The following is a 22,694-nucleotide window of genomic DNA, read 5'->3' on the forward strand; positions in this document are numbered from 1 at the left end:
ACACACACACACACACAGAGAGAGACAAACAAAAGGAAATTTAAGGATATGAATAATGAATGGAAAAAAAATTAAAGCTGCAAGCAGCGATGAATGGGCCCTCGCTCCTCACGCACGTCAGAGGATGTGGCAGCTGTGGTCACGCTAGTGTTGATTGGTTGACACTGCTCTGAATGTTCTGTATTATCGGGCAGTGTGTGTATGGATAACATATTATTAACTGTGTACAGTAGTTGATGCTGGAGAGGACATGTTGGAACTTGTGTATACATTTGATGAACTATGTGTCACTTAGGGTTCAGTTCCTATTGCCCGTAGGCGGTGTTATCAGTCAATCAATCAAGTTACATTTTATATGGCACTTTTCTATCTGCAAGTGTGCTGCTCTACATTGTTTTGACCTCATCCCACATCGTACACTTGACCTATGCTGTAGAGCGCGTGTCAACATAAGACGTACTCCGCACTCTCTACGGTCCTTGACTAGACATAGCCACTCACCAGCTGATGCTGCGTTCCATTCAAAGTCAGTGGTTGGAATTTCCCATTTGAAATTTCCTACTTCGAAGCGTTCCAGGTGCACGACACCAAACGTAAACAAAACATACGGCTGACCTTGACAAACTGTCGTTTTTTTTTTGGCAAGTTAACTGTCAGCAGTGCAGCCTCTGTGCATCTATAAAAGAAACAGAGGAGGAAAAACGCCGCATGAGGTAACAGGCGCCATGATACATTTTATTTTACAGCAGTTTTATACTTGGAAACGTATCTAAAAATCCCATTCACTAGCCTAATACAAATACAATAGTATACAAATACATCCCTACCCCCCCTCCACTATTCTTTGAAATTTACAAGAGAGGAAATAAATTACATGACATTGAAAACAAAGTAAATATAAAATGAAATAAATTAAGGACTGGGCGACAGGCATGGGAGTAAATCCATGAATACTGGGATGGCATACCGCGCTTTACCTGTGCCCCCGTCCATAGGGTTAGTGGCTGTGTCAGGAAGGGCATCCGACGTACAATTTTGCCAAATCATTATCTGGATTTACAAGAACATTCCGGATTGGTCGAGGCTCCATACGGGATCGACTGAGTTAACAACTGTTAACAACAGCTGCCATTGGTGCTGTGCCCTCACAGGGTACCGATGAAAACTGTAAAATCCGCTGTGATGACCCCTGAGAAACAGGGAACAAGCTGAAAGAAGATGATTAACTTTAGACAGACATACATCTAAGGCTTAACATAACATAAGTAAAACATATGATTTTAGCATATTAAAAATAATACAGTGTACTATCATGTTTTGGATACCATTTACTAATTTAAACAGTATTAATTTCATCATGAGAATTCTATTAATTTAAGTCACCATTTGAAACTTGTGTCTCATTCTACTTTTCAGAAATGCAATACTTAACCAATTTGTAATGCCACACATAACAATCCTCAAGACTGGCACTGAATGGGAGATACTTTTTGTAATGAATGAAAGGTCACGTGTTTAACTTGACCTACTCACGGATGTACGTGCAGTGCGTGTGACGTAGACAGGAAGTTAGAAGCGCATGTTATGAAGGTTGTATGTCGGATGAACGCTAGTAAAAGCTACACAGTTAAGAACCTACGAAGTCGGCTCGTTCTTGAATTATTCTTATGTCAGTAAGACAAGGCGTCTACGGACATTACATGGTGTCAGAATAGTCTGTGTATCTGAACACGAGCGGTCATGCCGAAGTTTAATCCGCCGAGTGAATTCAAGTTTGACTGCCCCGTTGAATGGCCGGAGTGGAGACAACGGTTTTCGCGCTTCAGGCTCGCGACAAAGCTGGATAAAGACGACGGGGAGATTCAAGTGAGTTCGCTGATTTATGCAATGGGCAGCGAGGCTGAAAAGATATTCAGCTCGTTTGACTTCGCGGCGGAGGGTGATAAAGTGGACTATGATATCGTACTGAAAAAGTTCGACGACTACTTTATTCCCCGCCGTAACATCATACATGAGAGGGCGTGCTTCTATCAACGTAGCCAGCAGCCAGGAGAGACAGCGGAGATGTACATCCGGACATTGTATGAGCTGTCTGAACACTGTGAGTTTGGGGACAAGAGGGATGAACATATCAGAGATCGTCTGGTAGTGGGCATAAAAGATAAGGTGCTCTCCCGTCAGTTCCAGCTCACAGCGGACCTTACTCTGGTGAAAGTCATTGAACAAGTGCGCCAGGCGGAGGCAATAACAAAGCAGCTCAGCCTCCAAGCTAACCAACCAGAGGCCCTGCTGGCTAACGTCAATGTTGTCCGATGGCGGGACGAACGCCAAAACAAAAAGGGCGGACAGCGTCATGGTGGCGGCAGTCCGGCAACCAACAAAGTAGATGAATGCGGGAGGTGCGGCAAGACGCAGCACACCGATGAGCGGAAGTGTCCTGCAACGAACAGTAAGTGCAACAAGTGTCATAAAAAGGGACATTGGGAGCGTGTATGTCACTCTAAAGCGGTGAGAGAAGTCACTGAAGAGGTTAAACAGCTGTACTTTCTGGGAGAAGTTGGCAAAGAGAGCAGTCAGGAAGATTGGACTGTTAGTTTAACAATAAGTGATGTACCAATAACCTTTAAAATTGACACGGGGGCTGATGCTACTGTTATCAACCAAGGGACATTTAAAAAGCTGAAGCCAAACATAAAACTGGGACCTCCTGACACATGCTTCATAAGCCCAGGTGGAAACATCAGCTGCATAGGACAGTTTCAAGCCACAACCAACTACAAGGAGAAACAATACTCCTTTCCAGTGTATGTGATCAAGGGGAGAGGCAGCTGTCTGCTGAGTCGTCCAGAGGCAGTGGAGATGGGTCTAGTGAAGCGGATGAATGAGGTCAGTGGAGTTTTCGGTTCAAGTGGACTGCTGAAAACAGACCCAGTGAAAATAGCTCTGGTGGAGGGTGCCCAGCCATACGCGGTGCATACAGCCAGACGGATACCGCTGCCACTTGTACCACTGGTTAAGAAAGAACTGCAGCGCATGGAAAATGAGGGCATTATTGAAAAAGTGACTCAGCCCACAGAATGGTGCGCCGCTATGGTGCCGGTGCTGAAACCGAACAAGAAAGAGGTTCGCTGCTGCGCTGACCTCAGGAGGCTGAATCGAGCGGTGAAACGTGAGAAATACGTGCTGCCCACTATGGAGGAAATAATGCCAAGGCTCGCAGGGTCAAAGTTCTTCACAACGTTGGATGCAGCAAGTGGGTTTTACCAGATCCCCTTGCATGAAGACAGCAGGGGGCTCACCACTTTCATCACCCCATTTGGGAGGTATGCTTTCTGCCGCCTTCCATTTGGTATAACGAGTGCTCCAGAGATTTTCCAGAGAAAGATGGCAGAAACTCTGACCGGGCTAGAGGGCACAGAGGTGTACATGGATGACATCCTTATACATGGAGAGACTGAGGAAATCCATGACCGGCGCCTAGCAGAGGCGCTGGGGGTCATTGAAACAGCAGGTCTCAAACTGAACCAAGCGAAATGCAAGTTCAAACAGAAACAAGTCCGCTTCCTTGGTCACGTCATCGACGAGGCAGGCATCAGACCTGACCTGGACAAAGTGGCCGGAATAGAGAACTTTCCTCAGCCCCAGAACGTGACGGAACTCAAGAGGTTCCTCGGGATGGTGAACTATTTGGCAAAATACGTCCCAGAGCTGTCCACTGTAGGTCAGCCGCTTTATGGACTGCTTAGGGCAACGACAGAGTGGCTGTGGGGACCTGCACAGAACACAGCATTCCAAGACCTTAAAGCAGCACTCGCCACCGCCCCGGTACTCACCTTTTACGACGTCACTAAGGCTACGGTGGTGTCAGCAGATGCCAGCAGCTACGGGCTGGGAGGCGTTCTGCTCCAGCAGCACGGGGAACACTGGAAGCCCGTGGCCTACTGCTCCCGACGGCTGAGTGACGCAGAGACAAGGTACGCACAGATCGAGAAAGAGTGCTTAGCCAGCGTCTGGGCATGTGAAAGGTTCGAGAAGTACTTGTTTGGGCTTGACAATTTCAGACTTGTCACCGATCATAAACCACTAGTTGCTCTCATGAACAGCAAAGACTTGGATAATGTGCCCATTAGGTGCCAGAGACTGTTAATGAGGCTGATGCGTTTCAATGCAGTGGCTGAATACGCACCAGGCAAAACTTTAGCTGTGGCTGATGCACTCTCCAGAGGCCCAGAGCAGCGCTACGGAGATGGTGCTTCTCATGATGATGTTGCAGCGCACATTGATGCCATCGTGTGCCAGGTGCCTGCCACACCTCAAAGGATGCAGGAGATAAAACAGAGCACGGATGGGGATCTGCAGCTCCAGACAGTGTTGGGCTTCATCAGACACGGCTGGCCTGAGTATGTCGATAAAGTGCCGGAGACAGTCAGAGACTTTTATCAGGTGAGAGGGGAGATATCTGAGGTAGATGGTTTAGTCATCAGAGGCAGTCGTATCGTCATTCCCACAGAGATGAGGGAGGTGATCTTAGACAGAATACACGACGGGCACCAGGGGATAGTTAAGTGCAGAGAGAGAGCTAGCCAGTCAGTGTGGTGGCCCAAAATGACAGAGCACATTACAACAAAGATACAGCAATGTCAATTCTGCAGAGAACACAAGAACACACAGAGAAAAGAGCCTTTAATGTCAAGTGAGCTTCCATCCAGACCATGGCAGAAAGTTGGCATAGACCTGTGTGAGTACAAAAAGCAAAACTACTTGATAGTGTCTGACTATTATTCCAGGTTTTTGGAGATCCTAAATCTACCAACAACTACTAGCAGTCAGGTTGTAGCTAGGCTGAAGGCTACATTTGCACGTTTTGGTATCCCTGAAATTGTAGTTAGCGATAATGGGCCACAGCTAGTTTCAGAAGAGATGAGGAGGTTCAGTGAGGACTATGATTTCATCCATGTGACTTCAAGCCCACACTACCCCCAGAGTAATGGACAGGCAGAGAGGGCTGTTCAGATAGCCAAAAGCATATTAAGGCAGGAAGACCCTCTCCTCGCCCTGTTGACATACAGAGCTACACCTTCTTCTTCCACTGGAGCCAGTCCAGCGGAATTGCTCATGGGTAGGAGACTCAGAACCACCTTACCCACATTGAAGCATAACCTGAAACCGGCCTGGCCTAAAGAGGAACTGATCAAAACCGCTGACGCCGCAGCCAAATCGAGGCAGGCTTTCTACTACAACCGCAGGAACGGCGTGCGGACACTGCGCCCACTGAACTCGGGTGACGCAGTACTCACCAAACCTGATGGACAGAAAACATGGACAATGCCAGCAGTTGTTCACAGTCAGAGCTCCACTCCCAGATCCTACATAGTGGAGACAGCTCAAGGTGAACATTACAGAAGGAACAGGCGCCACCTGTTGGCCACACCTAAAACACTCACCTTTGTCAGCAGGGATCCTGACCATGTCACTCCAGGGGAGAGTGGAAACACGGATGAGTCCCGAGCAGCAGAAATGCCAACTTCCACACCATATGTTACTCGCTCTGGCAGGGTGAGCAAGCCAGCAATCCGGCTGGATTTGTGAGGCGTATGGACTTGTGTACTGTGGGAGATTTTTAATTTTTTGTGAAAAGGGGGGTGATATACAGGTTAAAATTGTTGGCAGTAAATGTTCAGAGAAATGTTTAGAAAATAATCTTAGAGGGGGAGATGTAATGAATGAAAGGTCACGTGTTTAACTTGACCTACTCACGGATGTACGTGCAGTGCGTGTGACGTAGACAGGAAGTTAGAAGCGCATGTTATGAAGGTTGTATGTCGGATGAACGCTAGTAAAAGCTACACAGTTAAGAACCTACGAAGTCGGCTCGTTCTTGAATTATTCTTATGTCAGTAAGACAAGGCGTCTACGGACATTACACTTTTCCATATGGATGAGCTTAAATTTTTCAGGCACCTTCAGATCACCTGTTCTCAGTTTGATGATCTCACAGATGTACTGATACAGCAGGGTCTAAATCAGAACCACCAGGCCGCAGGTCCTCCAGAGATTCCTCTCAAACAAAAAGTTGCACTCTTCCTTTGGTATACGGCCAGCCAAAGTAGCTTCCAAGAATATCTGACAAGTTCAATGTGTCACAATCATCAGCCCACAGGTGTGTTGTGGAAGTGCTTACAACCTTTTGCACCATGGTGCCATCTTTCTTTAGTTGGTTAACCATTTGTGAGAAGACAGCAACTTCTGCTGCCTTCAACATAATGTGTGGCATAGGAGTTATTGGTGCCATCAATGGATATCACCTCAAGATACAGAGACCACACATCAGAAGAGGGGACTACTTAAATAGAAAGAATTATAATAGCAGACCATTATATATAGATATGCAACTCTATTAAGCCATTATTTGCCTTGTTTCTACTATGACTTGACAACAGAATGCTGAAAATAATGAAGACTGGCCCGAAAATCATTGCCAAACTAACCTGGAAGAAAATTTGCATTCTGACTGTGAGGGCTTCATCAAGGAAGTAAGAACTGGGGTCCCATTCTGCTTGGTACAGAGGAACAGTCAGGGTTTGAGATCTTCCCTCTTTCAAAAAGAGATTAATCTCTTCATCTAAATACACTGTGAGATTGAATAGGACCCAATTAGTGTACATCAAAATCAAATAAAGGTTATCTTAAACGATAATGTGACTAGGTAAAGACCTGGTGAGAAGATGGTTAATCTTTGTAAACTGGGAACACTCTATACACTGTATAACATTTGCAAGATTATAACACTGAATGGCAATCATTACTGAAATTCAAAATGGCACATTCTTCACTGACGCAACGACAGAAATATGCATTACTCGGTACTTGGTAGGTAATCTGCAAAAGTCAGTAAATGTTGTACATTTCCTGATGTTTTCATTTTTTTTGTTGGTATTTTTAACATTTTCCCGAATTACTTTTGTGCAGAGTATATAACTTGCAGAGACTGTTTACCGTAACCAGCTACCTAATAACATTGGCGACATATTTTGACTTCAATTTACATGCAGAACAAGTTTTACTATATGATAGCATGTATTATCTTAATGAACTACAGGCAAATATATTTTATGTTGCCTTTTAGCTGATGGTTTACAATTTACATTGTGTGCCTCCATGGGTGCTGCCATTGTTGTGACAATTCAGGGGCAGAGCTCGGATTTTTCTAAAGCAGGGACCATATAGGGGCCACATTTTACACAGAGGGGAAAAGAATATGTCCAATATTCATGCACAGTTCCTTACTCAGTAAGGTGTATATACATTTCACCGGTCATTCCTTGTTTGCTGTTGGCTCTATAGCTTTGAGCAAAGAGGCACATCATTGAATATATTTTGCAAATTGTGCCTTGTTCAAACACATTGTGTACTTCAAAAATGCTTAGAAAATAAACAAATATTCTTAATTGTCATGTTTATTTCATTTTAAACTAGGGTGCTGTAATGGAAAAATACAAGCTTATACAGGTTCTGCTGTAACCTTGGTACTGAGACAAGCAGCCACTTGTTTCTAGTTAGACGTCACGTACTACTCACGTCTTTGCATATGACTTGTGTTTTGCCTACAACTGACCCTTCCACTGCTGTCGGCGCATCCTTGGTGCTGAGACAGTGGCTGCTTCCTCCATGTTGACCTTAGTCTAGATGTGCTCTTCCCCCCAACAAAGATGGCTTGTACGTGGCTTTCCCATGGCAGAAAGAGAAGTAGTTTGCACCTGCAGATGGGGAGGCTGCTCCCTTTGTCTGGTGTCAGCAGAAAACCACATTCCATCCTGATATTCAAGTTGTTTGTCTCATCCTATAAAAAATCATGTATTTAATGCTCTGGGCTCACTCTTGCCTTGGCGAGACTGAGACAACATACATGCAATTTTCTGTGAATTAAACTTACTCAGAGAGACAAGACTAGCTATTTTCTTTCATCACAAAGTTTGCCAACACAAACTTGACATTTTCCACAGAATGAGTGATACTGCGTGAGGTACTGGGAGAGTGAATGGTGCATATCCCACTATGTCTCTGGAGGCCAATATAGCTTTTTCGGCTGCAGCCACTGATCGCAAACACCCTGGCCGGTCCGCTGTAACTGAATCTAATTTTGCAGAGAAATATGCCACTGGGCATTCTCTGCCCCCATGCTCCTGGAGCAGTACCGATGACATATAACCTCCTTTCTCATCCACTGTCTGTAACCTTGGTACTTTCTAGTTAGACGTCACGTACTACTCACATGTTTTTGCATACGACTAATGTTTTGCCTATAACTGACCCTTCCGCTGCTGTCGGTGCGTCCTTGGTGCTGAGACAGTGGCTGCCTTCCCCATGTTTGCCTTAGTCTAGAAGTGCTCTTACCCACAACAAAGATGGCTGGTATGTGGCCTTCGGATGGCAGAAGGGGAAGTAGCTTGCATCTGCAGATGGAGGGGTGGGGGGGTGCTCCCTTTGTCTGGTGTCAGCAGAAAACCACATTCCATCCTGATATGCAAGTTCTTTGTCTCAAAAAAAATCATGTATCTATTGATCTGGGCTCACTCTTGCCTTGGCGAGACTGAGACCACGTACGTTCGATTTTCGGTGAATTAAACTTACTCAAAGAGACAAGACTATTTTCTTTTAACAAAGTTTGCCACCACAGGTGCATAGAAAACATAATACATGAAACACTTTTTTTCAAATATTCATTCATTTATCAGCCGCTTCTCCCGGGGTTGGGTCACGGTGGCAGCAAGCTAAGTGGGGTACTCCAGATGTCCCTCTCCCCAGCAATGCCCTCCAGCTCCTCCTGGGGGATCCCAAGGCGTTCCCAGGCCAGATTGGACATGTAGTCTCTCCAGCGAGTTCTGGGTCTACCCCGGGGTCTCCTCCCAGTTGGCCATGCCCGGTAAACCTCCAATGGAAGGCGCCCAGGAGGCATCCTAATCAGATGCCCGAACCACCAACCACCTCAACTGGCTCCTTTCGACGCAAAGGAACAGTAGCTTTACTCCGAGCTCCCTCCGGATGTCCGAGCTCCTCACCCTATCTCTAAGGCTGAGCCCAGACATCCTACGGAGGAAACTAATTTCAGCCGCTTGTATCCCGATCTCACCCTTTCGGTCACTACCTAAAGCTTATGACCATAGGTGAGGGTTGGAACGAAGATTGACTGGTAAACAGACAGCTTTGCCTTCAAGGTCAGCTCCCTCTTCACCACAATGGTCCGGTACAACATCCGCATTACTGCTGATGCTGTAACAACAATCCGCCTGTCAATCTCCCACTCCATCCTACCCTCACTCATGAACAAGACCCCGAGATAACTGAACTCCTTCACTTGAGGCAACAACTCATCCCCAACCTGGAGGGAGCAATCCACCCTTTTCCGGTAGAGAACCATGGCCTCAGACTTGGAGGTGCTGACTCTCATACCAGCTATTTCACACTCAGCTGCAAACTACCCCAGTGCGCGCTGGAGGCTACGTTCTGATGAAGCCAACAAAACCACATCATCTGCAAACAGCAGAGATGCAATTCTGAAGTTCCCAAAATGGACACACTCCTCACCTTGGCTGCGCCTTGAGATCCTGTCCATGAATATCACAAACAGAATCAGAGACAAGGGACAACCTTGGCAGAGTCCGACACCCACCGAAAACATGTTTGACGTTGTGCTGAGAATCCAGACACAGCTCTCATTTTGATTATACAAGGACCGGATGGCTTGTAGCAACTGCCCTGGTACCCCATACTCGTGCAGTACCCCCCAGAGTTCCCCAGGGTACACAGTCATAAGCCTTTTCAAGTATGTAATACATAAAATTAAAAAAACAACAACCTGGTAATTATAGTAGAACAGTATATACAAATATAAAATAATAGTTTGCAATTACTTTTGTAGTTGACAATCGATTCATCACTAATCATTGCAGATCCAATATAGACATCTTCTACCTGAAGCAGACACAATGCGCATTTTGCTCATCTCAAAATAGAACAATTCTGTAGTTTTTGTGACTGGAGCTGAAACACCTTGCAAATCCATTCATATCCAACGACTTTGCCTGTCTGGACTCAATGCTCAAGACACCAAGGTGATTCAAACGGTCATCTCCCATTGCTGTTATCAGGTGGTTTTTAATAAGTCTTAGGGCTGAAAAGCTTCACTCACATGAAGCACTGCTGACAGGTATTACAATGGCAAGCCTGCCTAGCCTGAAAAGCTCATGAAGTACCTCCTTGAGGTCTAGAAGTACTACAAACTCAAGAAGAGTAGTGAACCTTTGCATTCCACTTTTTTTCTTTCCTCTCCAAAACTCTCTTGATCTGATACAGCTCACGTGTCAAGTCATCAACATTTGACTCAAAAATCTCAGCAATGGAAAAAGGGCCTCTTCCTGAAAGGTACTGATTTGTGGGTGGAGTGCTTGGATTCCCTTCATGATTTTACAGTTTGGTTTAGAGAAACGCCTTTGCAGTTCACCAGTCACTGAGTCAAGCACTGGATCAAATACATGTCTTTGAAAGCTTTCCGTTATCTTTGTCCACTCTATGCTCACCAATTGATGTATTGATTGTGTGATCACTTAGCCTCCTAATCATCTTTGGCTGCCTGTTCTCAATCCTTTCCAAACTGACTTCACATTTTACAGCTATTTCCTCCACTTCTTTCCACACAACCTCAAAAAAGGCCTCACTCCTGTATTGCTGAAATGTGTCAAGTATTGATTCCACAAGACTGACAGCTGCTGCTAGGTCGAGTGAGGGGGACTGTAGCATGTAAGACAAAAACTTGGACTGACCCAGAATGCTATTGAAAGTAATCAGAAGTCCAATAAAAGTACTGTCAATTTGCCCTAGTAAGTCACGAGCATCTACTGCCCAATCATCATTACTTTCAAGCCCAGTCTCTTGCAGTACAGGGTATACTACAGGAAGCATATCTACTAGGTTGCGACAGGCTGAGTACCTGCAAGCCCACCTAATGTCACTTAGTCTTAGGAGTTCACGAGGCTGGCCACCATACATTTCCCTCTGAATTTGAAGCCATTTTGTGCGTACATATGATCCAGACATAAAAGAATGAAGTTTCTGAAGGAGTGAAAAAAAGCAATCAAGGTTCAAACAATGAGCATTACAATGCACATAAAATGCATACTTTGCAACTTCTTGGATCCTTGTACACATGCCTGAGTGCTTGCCAGCTTGGTACGATACTCTAGCCCGTATCTTTCAAGACATTTTACAATTAGGTTGGTTAGCCTGCTGCAGCTATGCTGTCAGCCCTCTGAAATTCAAGAACGCTCTCATGTATGACCCCATTGTAATAGTATCAAATGGCAAATGATACTTGCTCTTTCTTCTGAAGTTATTTGGTTTCATCAACAATTACACTGAAAACCTCACTTTGTTTGACTTCCCCTATTACTATTTCAGCTTGTACCATTTCTGCTAAGCATTCCAGTATTTCATTTTGGGTAGTTTTGCTGGTGTACCATGCATTTCCATGAGCTTTCATGTGCTTCTCTATCAGGGGATCATGCATAGCAATTTCCTCTAAAACGGCTAAGAAGTTGACTCTGTTATTTGAGTCCTCAGACTCTCTGTGTCCTCTATGGGAGACATTCTGGGTGGCAGTTAATAGCAGTACATCTGCAATGGTTTTGATGTATGCCTGATTCTCCTTGTCTTTTCCCTCTCGTTATTGGTGGAATCTATCATACATGAATTTGTTTGAATAACCATTTGTGCTGCTTCCATGCAAACATGGCATTTATGTGGTGCTCTGATTTAGAGTGGCCTTTAAAGCCACATTCCTTGCACAAAGCTTTCTTCCAGCTGGAAAAGCCTGTTTCTCATCTAAATACAGAGGATGGGGCATTTGGAAGGGAAAAATGCCGGCAGGCAAAGCAAAAAAACATTTTTTTAGTGATGGAATACTCTAACCATGTGTTGTGAGGCTGCACATGATCCTCTACTCTAGACTGGGAAATGTCTGGAGAGAAGCAGATGAAATAAAAGTCTGACCCCCAACTTGATTGTGAATGCCCCTCACCTTTCATAACCCTACTGTCATGACTTACACAGACAGTAAGTCACTGTTAATCAATATGCAGTTTACTAAAGTTCCACTAACAACATTTACAGGATGAAAACATATGCATACTATCAGGTCCTAGGGGAGCAGAATAATTTTTTGACTGCTGCACAGGATCCTCACTCTGCACTGGGAAATGTCTGGAAAGAAGCAAATGAAATAAGACTTACTTAACTCTTACTCAAATTTTAATGCACCTCCTTTTCCATAACCCGACTGTCATCGTGACATACACAAACAGTAATTACCTAAATGCTGATCCAGAAGTAGCCTATCTACTCTATATTCTGCTCCAAGTCCACAAAACACATGTAGACTGGCTGGTCTCCAAGTCCTTCTCCAAGTCCACAAAACACATGGAGACTGGCTGGTCAAACTTCCATGTCCCCCTCAGCACTCCTGCAAAGGTAAAGAGTTGGTCCATTGTTCAAAGGCCAGGACGGAATCCGCATTGTTCATCCTGGATCCGAGGTTTTGTCAGAGCCTCCTTTCCAGCACCCTAGAGCAGACTTTCCCAGGGAGGCTGAGCAATGTGATGCCCCAATAATTGGAGCACACCCTCCAGTCCCCCTTTTAAAATATGGGAACCACCACCCGTCTGCCACTCCACATGTACTGTCCCCAACCTCCATGCGACACTAAAGAGGCATGTCAAGCAAGACAGCCCAACAATGTCCAGACTCGTGGAATTCCTCTTAACAGACCCCCCATGGTCCTTTGGAATACAGCCGATGCTGCGGCCACTCCAAACGGCAGTCTGTTGTATGTGAACAAACCACGGTGCGTGTGCACTGTCAAGTATTTCTTTGATTCATCGTCCAAGAGTACTTGCTGGTACGCATGACTCATATCCAATTTTGTAAACTGTTTTCCCTCAGACAGTGCTGCGAAAATGTCATCTACCCGATGTATTGGATATTGCTCAAGCAAGGAAACAGTGTTCATTGTGAGTTTGTAATCTCCACATAATCTCACGGTTCCCACAGGCTTCAAAACTGTGACAACTGGGGCTGCCCATTCTGAATATTTCACCAGTGTGATTACGCCTTCTTTCAACAGTCTGTCTATTTCTTCATCTACTTTTCCTCACATGGCGTAGGGGACAGACCTGGGACGAAAGAATCGTGGGACTGGGTTGTCTTTCACATGGACGGTAGCCTTGGTACCTTTGTCGCGCAAACCGGCATCGGTGTCCTCTTCAAAAGACTTTTTCCTCGTCGTCAAAAAGATGCTGTATCTTATGAAGAATGGATTGTCCACAACATCTCAAACTTGGTTTCAACATTTTACTGACTTGAAGTGTGGCACCATCACACGTTACATTCGCATGTCTAACGTTGTATCAACACCGAGCTTCCGATCGCCGACTGCAGTAACTTTTCTTCTACGGTTACAGAACATACACTCTGAACAGCGTAACAAGGTCGCCGCCTAGTGGACATTTCAGTAATAACCCGTATCATTACAACAGGATTAACCAAGGTAAGTATTTATCATTCGGAAATAACAGTATAAATGCTAGGATACCACACAAACCCAATCCAGAAAATTTACATCCCGATCCATTGGACCTTACGAGATAGTCCTCATCAGTCCCTCTGCCGTTAAACTCAAGTTGCTTCCCATGAGAATTCATCCCACCTTCCATGTCTCCCAGTTGAAACCAGTTTCTACCAGTCCGTTGTTCCCCCTCCACCCACATGGATCATCTATGACCACCCGGGCTTCCAAGATCACTACCCTGCCTGCCTGCCCGCCTACCTCACCTGCTCGCTTACTACACCTAAGCCTCCGAGCTTGTTCTCAGCCAGCCACTCTCACTCCCTCGTCCGCCTATCCTGCTCAGTTCAAGTCTAACCACCCTCCTTCTCAACTCAGCTTTGCCATCCACCATTCAGCTCAGCTTAGCTCTGCCATCCGCCATCACCGCTCTACCTTCTGCTTTGCCAGCCATCCTCATTCCCCTTTATTCCTACAATTAACCCCTTTTATGTGACTCATTTCCATTGTTTGTGTCTGCGTTTGGGTCCGCCTCTACTGATCATAACAATGAAGTGCATTTGCATGGTATGTTGATTTTGTGAACACAAGTGTTACCTGGTTGTAATCTACAATCGCAAGACATTTCTGAGTATGTAACGGATACTACTAGACATTCGTAGATGACCCATAATGCATTGCTTTGACATAACATTAATCCCTTTTAGCTCTACCTGTAAATTATAAGACTAAAGAAATGTATCTGAATTGCTATTTCATTGTATAGCTGAATCATTGCATATCAAAGTGCTCTTTGTATTTGCAGTAGATACAACTCATTGTTCATTGTTGGCATTAATTGAATTAGTATGTGGTTTTGAACACTAGCCAAAAGTTATGTTGTATTTCGATGCCAACAAGTAACTTGCCTAGCTGGACAGACCCCATCTCTCGTTGATTAGCTTTTGGCATTTTAAGCACTCATGCATTCCTTTTTTTGTTTTTTGTTTTTTAACCTAGATGACAAAAATTGGTGCTGGAGCAGTAATATGAGTTCATGTAATGTTAATGAAATAATGGTATAGACAGTGTTGTTGGTTTCTCTCACTGGTGTTGTTTTAACACCATAAACTTGTGAGATTTCAGTCTATGTCTCTATGATCCTATATCTTGTGTACATACATCAAAACAACAAGAGCAACCAACTGCCAGGAGATGAAGTTTTTTTATAGCCTCTTTCAGACCAAAATGAAAATCCTAGTATTAATTTCCTTTTCACACTGTTAATTCAATTTAAGCTTTTGACGGCTAGGTTACCTTTCACACACACACAACCGGCAAATCCCTGCAGATGTTTCTACTGTGTATTGTCAGCTCCTTGTTTAGATTTTGCCAGAAAATAATGGAAAGTGGACGAGATTATTCTGACATGTTACTATAGTTCAAATGTTGCCATTATTTGCATAAACATGTAGTTGCTTTTTGAAGCTGTTGGTACATTAGCTTCATTGCACAACAGAGTATTTGGCAGCTGGAATGCAAAGATGTCCTCTTTACCTGTGTATATCTGGACCGCAGATATGCATTGCAAATAGCTGTGTGATTAACTATTGTGTCAAACATCCCATTGAGCATGCAAATGATGTGAGAGACCCCTTCTAACAGACGGGCTCCTATGAATTGTTTTGCCATATCCAGCGCTGATTTCCTAGGATGTTGAGCCATGGACACCCAAGGTGATTCTAGGAACACAGGATTTTGGTTCAGCTAGAAAAATAGTGCATGATTGTTCAGAGACATTGATCATTTACAGCTGATCATATACTAGCATTGCTTTATGTCCTACCTACAGCTGTGCTGTAGCGATCAATTACCTAACTGAAATCAACTGATGGACAGCAGCAACATGAAATGGTTGCTAACAGTTTAATATAGATTTAAGATTATCATAGCTAAGAATGTAAAGTTTACACTCATGTCCTTATGGAAAACACTCATCTTTTTTTTTTTTTTGAGGAGAACAAATTTCACTGACACATGAGCACCAAGAACAAAATTATTCAACGTCTGAGATATACCATGAGCTGGAAGTCCTGTGATCGTCTAAGAAAGATAGCTGCTCATTTTCTCAGCTGTTTCACCCACATGCATTCCTGCCTGTGGCCATCAAACTTTACAACTCCTCCTTCAGAGTGTCAGACACTTGGAGTCAATAGTCATTATACGGGCCCTTCGACTCATTTTACTGTCGGTGTTTGTTGGTGCCGTTTCTTTCATGCTGCAGTAATACAGTATAGATAAGGTGCTATATGCTGGAGCATGGTGCACATATGTTTACATATTTTATTCCTTATTTTATCTTATATTTCTATTTTCTTATTTCTATTTCTTGTTATCTTGTATCTTGTTATATTTTTTCCTTACTTGGAGCGTGAGTGTCTGTAATAGGACCCAATTTCCCCTCGGGGATTAATAAAGTATTCTGATTCTGATGTACTGATTTCTACACTACAAAATGTAGTGCTGGTTATTTATGGTAATTGGCGACCACAAGAGAGTTGCTGTTATCACAGTGAATCTTGACACTTCTAAAGTCTTTTCCTCACCGGAGACCTGTAGAATAACACGTTGCTGTTCATTTTTCCAAATTCATGTCTATGGAAAAGACGTGCTTCAGTGTATTCTTGACTCAGTACTGCAAACGGTGTGAACTATCAGGGGCCACTGTGAGCGTCCCACCTTTTATCAAAATCAGTCAACTTTAGCTGAGGTGCATAGCTCATAAATGTCACTTTGAGTGCGAACAACCGATAAGAAAGAAGCAGAGGCGGGACAAAGAGGAAGTGTGGGATCCATGTTAGAGCAGAGAAGAAATAAAAACCAAATGACAAAAATGGAACCACTAATAGTGGTTCCAATAGTGGTGATTATAGAAAACCTGTCTACCATGACATTTGTAGGTCATCATAATGTGATTAAAAGGAAAGTATAGAGAAATATTTCCTTTGTCTTGGAAACACCTGCACTTTTATCTGTTGTCGCTTGATGATGCTATTTGGTGTTGGAAATATCATGCCAAATTTGCCACATCACGATATGAGACCAGATAAGACGGTGTTCATAAACAGCTTTTAGTTCCGTCAGTTCACAATTAAGGCAAACACCAAAGCCGGAAACAGGAGTAGCAAAATGTTCATGATGTTTGGGAGACAGATTCTTGAGCTGTTAAACTTGTTAAACAAATATCAACCCCTACATGTTTTCACATTCATCACAGCTTCCTTCATCATGGAATGCTTGACCGTTGACCATCGGTCATCACACACAACAGCGCCCAGTGTGCAGGTCTCCTCAGTCTAAATAGATTTAATTTTATCTTAAAAGAATCATATTGTCAACGTGATTTTATGAAATGAGCACATGCTGATCAGAATGTAAGGTCAAGCTATCAGATCTCCTCCTTCCCCTTACACTAATCATCGCCTCCACCCCATCACACCAGATCTGGAAGACCCATAATAATAGTGGTCGAAGTCAGGGATTGAAGCCCCGACGCTCAAAGTGTATCCACCTAAAATCACACCAGTACAGATTTTAATTGCTTTGTTCGTCTCAAGTTTATTATTATCTTATATTTTATCCACATTTTCACTTTTCTTTTGTGTCACTTTGAAGATCCCCCACTGAGAAAATGTCCTCTTTTACCATGACCCCTTATCAAAAGAGTTCAGCTACGGAACAGTGCTGTGGTAGCTGCTGCAGGTTCAGCGTATTGCTCAAGGACACCTAAGCAGGTGAGATACTTGCTGTCTCCTGGGGGGGTGGGGTAGGGGGATATGGTATCTCCCTATCCCTATAAGTGCTCCACTAATAAAATTAAGAGCAATTTTCATTACTGTATTTTAATGTTAATGACTGGACAGACTGTCCTTCATACAATGGTTAATAGGTTTAATCCCTTACATTGCATGTGTCTAAAAACAGCTACTTTTTCTGCAAAAGTGCCCATGAGCAAGACCCTGCTCACCAGCTGTAAGGTGGTCTGGATCAGAGAATATGCATCAAATCCTCCCAAACTTGGTGGCAGGTTGCCCCCCCCCCCATTGATTTTTCAAAAAAATATCTGTACACATTCCTTGCCACTTTCAAATAATTTCCTTTTCTGCTGGAGGAGGAAATAAACAGGCGCCATATGATTATCATCACAAAATAAATCTCTTTGGCAATCAACCTCCTGTCCCATGTCCCTTATAATTCTGACCATTACATGCCTTTTTTAAAAATCTATGGGGTGAATAAAGTCAAACTGATGCCTCCTGATGTTCAGAGATTGTTGCTAAAAGCTTGATATTTTTATAAGGAATGACTGAATAAATATAAAAAAACATCGATACAAAGTTATTTTAGGGTGGCAAACAGGAATTCACTTTCCATGTAATCCACCAATCTTTCTTAACTAATTGTGATTACGTACTTTCAGGGTGTCTTTTATGGCCTTGTATTGCAAGGACTGGGGAGTTGGGTTTAGGTTTATGAACTCCCTTTACAACAGATGTCCTAGTCAGATTCTTGCAGCTAATTATTCACAAAAAAAAGTAATTTGTGTTTAGCAAGCACTGGGACTTCCTTAGGGACAACCATAACCAGCAGGTGGCAATAGTGGGCACTCACGCTCTCTCTCTTCTCACCATCCAAGCAGCGAGCCAAAACCACACCAAAATCCAAATGTGCGCACGCCTACGTAGATTAAGAAAAAGTGCGAGAGAAAAAATAAAATAAAATAAAACCTTTTCATTATGGTAATATAAACCATATAGTGAAAAGAAGAAAAACATTTTGTTCTTCGTTATGTCAAAGCACAATGTTTTATAAATCCCGAGATTATGTCGTAAAATGTATAATGTAATACATGGGGTCCGAGGAATGTTGGACAGGTTGACAAGAGAGCTGTAGTTCATCTTAACAGGAAGTGTGGCATCAGGTCCTTCTATCTAATGGGATTTGTTGTCCCCCATAATGTTCAAATCAAGAAAATTAACAATGACCACTTCAAAATGGCCGGCATAATCCAAAATGGCCTCCGATGAAGGTGTTCTGAAGTCTGGGCATCTTTTTACAGTATGTGAAGGTAAAGAGTATTTCTGATGAGCACACGGTACACCGCCATGCAACAACCACACTGGACACCCTGGGACATGTGCACTGTTCAAATACACAAAGGAGACATCGAAACAAATGCGGCTACAGGCAGCGTTACACAAGTAACTTTTGGAAGTCACGGATATGGGCAACATTGCCAAAAAATAAAGATAAGGAATTTCAATTTACCATTTGGAAAGGTTTCTTTCACATATCAGCCAATATACTGAGGGCCAAATTGCAAAAATAATATAAAAAAAATATATATATTTTCTGGCAACATTATTGATGTTATGACGACAAACCTGGTTTTTTAGAAGTTTTGAACAGTGAAATTCAGCAATGTTTTTTTTTTTTGGCTTTCCTTACTGTTAACCCTTTCCTGGTCACTCAAATTGAGTATTTCCGGCTAAGAGCGTCGGCTTTTTCTGCCCGGAGAGGGAAACGCGGGGCGTTGAGGCCCATTTGTTTAGTGCTTCAAAAAGTTACCAATCCAACATCGCCTTACAACGTCAGACCCCTGCCACATCCGACCCCACAATAAAATATTATAACAAAGTAACATTTGTCATTTACAGCATCAACAAACCTTTTGTTTTGCTTTTTTGTGTTTTTTGTGGTTTTTTTTTGATGAGCCATCACTTTTTTTCCACTGTAGTCTTTGATTGCCAAGTGGGATTTTTTTTTCGCCCTCTGAGAAAAAGAAGTGATTCCCTTAGTGATTGAAAGCTTCTGGCCTTCCTCCTCTTCTATTCGTCCTCCATCGGCTGCCTCACTCTTTCTTCTGTAAGTTGTCTCTCTTCCTCCACAAGTCTTATTTTATTTTCTGCCATAAAGAAAAAAAAAGAAGACAATGACTTCCCTGCTAAACATAATTTGTTGCTGTAGGAAAATGAGATAAAAATACCCTGAAGAGTTGCCACAAGTTAAGACTCATTCAAGTTATTGCTGTTGTAATTATTTCATTGGAAAAGTGCAGAACAGAGAAAAAAATAAATCATTCCACTCTTGCCAATACTGTGAGATAATTTCAGTGTTTGTATAGCAACAACTATGAGCACTATCTGTATGTTGGGTGATTTGTATTTATTTGTTGTTGGTTTTGTTATCAACTTTATTATCATCGTGGTGTGTGTGTGTGTGTGTGTGTGTGTGTGTGTGTGTGTGTGCGTGTACCTGTTAGAGTGGCTCTGGGTAGGCTTGTCTGGGGTCGTACGTCATGTCAGGGATGTAGGCTTCGTGGAGGTCAGGATCTAATGGTAGCGTGTCCAGGGGAAGGTCAGCATAGCCGTAAGGGGGATAAGGTCCATCTAACTCTGAGAGCGAGAGAGATATGTAGATATGTAGATAAAGAAAGAGACACAGAACAAAATAAATGTAGTACTCAAAAGTGTTACTGCTCCCTTCAGTAAGTATTTTGAGTGGAAAAACTACAAAAGTGTATGGCTTCATTTCAATGACAGACATCAGTACTGGATGAAATGTCAACATTTCTGTGCAGACATCATAGTATCCACATGTCCTGTCATATATATATAGCCAACATTGCACCCCTACTGGTTGAACATTGCCATTGTCACACAGTCCCAAATGCTTACGTTTTCATGTACTTTTGCCCAATGACAACATCACACATGCAAAAAGAATATGAATGTTATGCCTTCGCTGATGACAGAGGCAGTCTGATCCCATCCCACCACTCACTCCTTCTTTCCTTTCCACGCTAACAACGCAGACTCACCTGCCAAAATGTTACTTCACATAAAGTTGAATCAGTTCATCTGGACACGTTTATTGGGAGAATCGTGTCCTCACTCATCCAAGTGACCTCTTCAGTCTCAACTGACTGCTGGTATCTCCACCCTTATAAATAATACAGTGGCATAATGACCAAAACTAACGATCGGTTTCATATGCAAATTGATGTGACCATTAACTAGAGTTACAATGGCCATGTGTACTATTCACAGATGATTTGGGAATGTTTGCAAATACAGCATTGTAACATGGTGACAGATGTACTCTCAGCCCACCTTCCCCCCATTCAGGGATGGTCGTTCCCTCTTAATACAGTTGGCCTCTTTGACACCTTGTTCAAACCAACATTCCTTCCTATCAAGGATGTCATGTCTCGCTTCACGTGTTTCTTTTAATGAAGCAGTGGACGTAGTCTGTATGAATTACAGGATGACCCCATCCTTAGCAACAGGACCACCCTTAACACTGACCAAGTGTGTCTGTTCCTGAAACTGTCTTCAGTCCATGGACTTCACATACAAGGGCCAGTACTACAGGCAGAAGCATAAATGTGCTATGGGTTCCCAAGCCTCACCTATGGTTGACAACTTGTATATGGAGGAAGTAGAAAGAGGGCACCACCTAGCCATTGGTTCAGATTTGTGGATGACAAGGGGGTAAAATAAATCTCAGGATGTACCACATTTCACCAACCACATTAACTCTGTGGACAACCACATCAAGTTCACCAGGGAGGATGTGAAAAATGACAGGTTAGCCTTCTTAGACTGCGGAATTGCAATTGGTGATGGGGGACACTTGATTGCTGATATTTACCGTAAACCAACATGTACTGATCAGTACTTAAGGTTTGACTCTCATCATCCACTGGAGCACAAACTACCAGTCACTGTATGACTGAGCTGACAACATCCCCACTGACACAGTAGCTGGGGAAGGGGAGAAATCCCACATTAAACAGGCCCTGGTTAAGTGTGGTCATCCAAACTGGGTGTTTGTCAAAGCCAGGAAGATGCCCAAACAGTGCACCAGCCAATCGAAGAGAGAAGGACAACAGCTGTCTAAGCATAAACCAGTGGTGAATCTGTATGTGGTGGGCGTTTCCGAACAGTGCAGAAGCGTATTTTCCAAACGCCGCATCTCGGTTGCTTTCAGTCCCCAAAACAAGCTGTGCCAGAAGTTGGTTCACCCCATGGATCAGACCCCCTGGCACAAACAGAGCAATATAGTGTACGCTGTTAAGTGTCAGGAGGATTGCCGTGACTTTTACATCGGGGAAACCAAACAGACACTGGCCAAAAGAATGGCACAACACAGGACAACTCATGCCAGGACTCCACAGTCTACACCCATCTACAGGCCAGTGGCCACAAGGATGTGCACATCCTTGATAGGGAGGAACGCTGGTTTGAACAGAGAGTCAAAGAGGCCATCTTTGTGAAGAGGGAATGACAATCCCTGAACCAAAGGAGGGGGGGGCTAAGAGTACATCTGTCACCATTTTACAATGTTGTGATTGCAAACATTCCCAAATCTTCTGTGAATAGTACACATGGTCATTGTAACTCAAGTCACATCCATATTTGCATATGAAACTGGTTGTTGGTTTCAGTCGTTATGCAACTGTATTGTTTATAAGGGTGGGGATAACTGCAGTCGGTTTGGACTGAAGAGGTCACTTAGATGAGTGATGAAACGTATCTGTCAATAAACATTGTGTCCAGATGAACTGATTCAGCTTTCCTAACCTGGATTATTGAGCACGCAAAAAGATAAAATGTTACTTGTTTTTAAATCTTAATAGCCTTTAGACTGCTTTTATTTGTCATTGCCATATATGCATGTCTCATTCATACAAGGGAACGAAATTACATTTCACAAGGACCTCAGTGCCACATAAAAACAAATAACACACGATATTAAAAACAAAAAGTGCATTAAAAACAAGAATTACGTCACAGACCTAAACATCACAAACACACCTGACATGGACAGTGAGTAAAACGGTCAAAAAGTCATTTTGTCATTCTGCCCCCCACCTATGGAACTCTCGCCCACAAGAAATTCGCAACATTGACTCTCTCTCAACCTTCAAATCCCATCTCAAAACGTACCTTTTCAAACTGGCATATTCAGTCTGATCCACGCTTCACTGAGTTTTGTACAGCTGTTGATTTTATACTTACCTGTTGTGTTAACTTTT

At 43.3% G+C, this 22,694-nt stretch overlaps 1 protein-coding gene across 1 annotated transcript in view; it reads right to left on the reverse strand.

Moving 5' to 3' along the window:
• Positions 1–19,909: 19,909 nt before the first annotated feature.
• The window catches only part of jupb (junction plakoglobin b), a 176,823-nt gene continuing 174,038 nt past the window's right edge, over positions 19,910–22,694 (reverse strand). The window contains exon 16 of the mRNA XM_056287382.1: positions 19,910–20,049. Within this exon, the coding sequence (XP_056143357.1) occupies positions 19,913–20,049 (137 nt within the window). The 3' untranslated portion in view covers positions 19,910–19,912. The remainder of the gene's footprint in view (positions 20,050–22,694) is intronic.

The sequence above is a fragment of the Lampris incognitus genome, chromosome 10, assembly GCF_029633865.1.
Source record: "Lampris incognitus isolate fLamInc1 chromosome 10, fLamInc1.hap2, whole genome shotgun sequence".
NCBI classification, from domain to species: domain Eukaryota; kingdom Metazoa; phylum Chordata; class Actinopteri; order Lampriformes; family Lampridae; genus Lampris; species Lampris incognitus.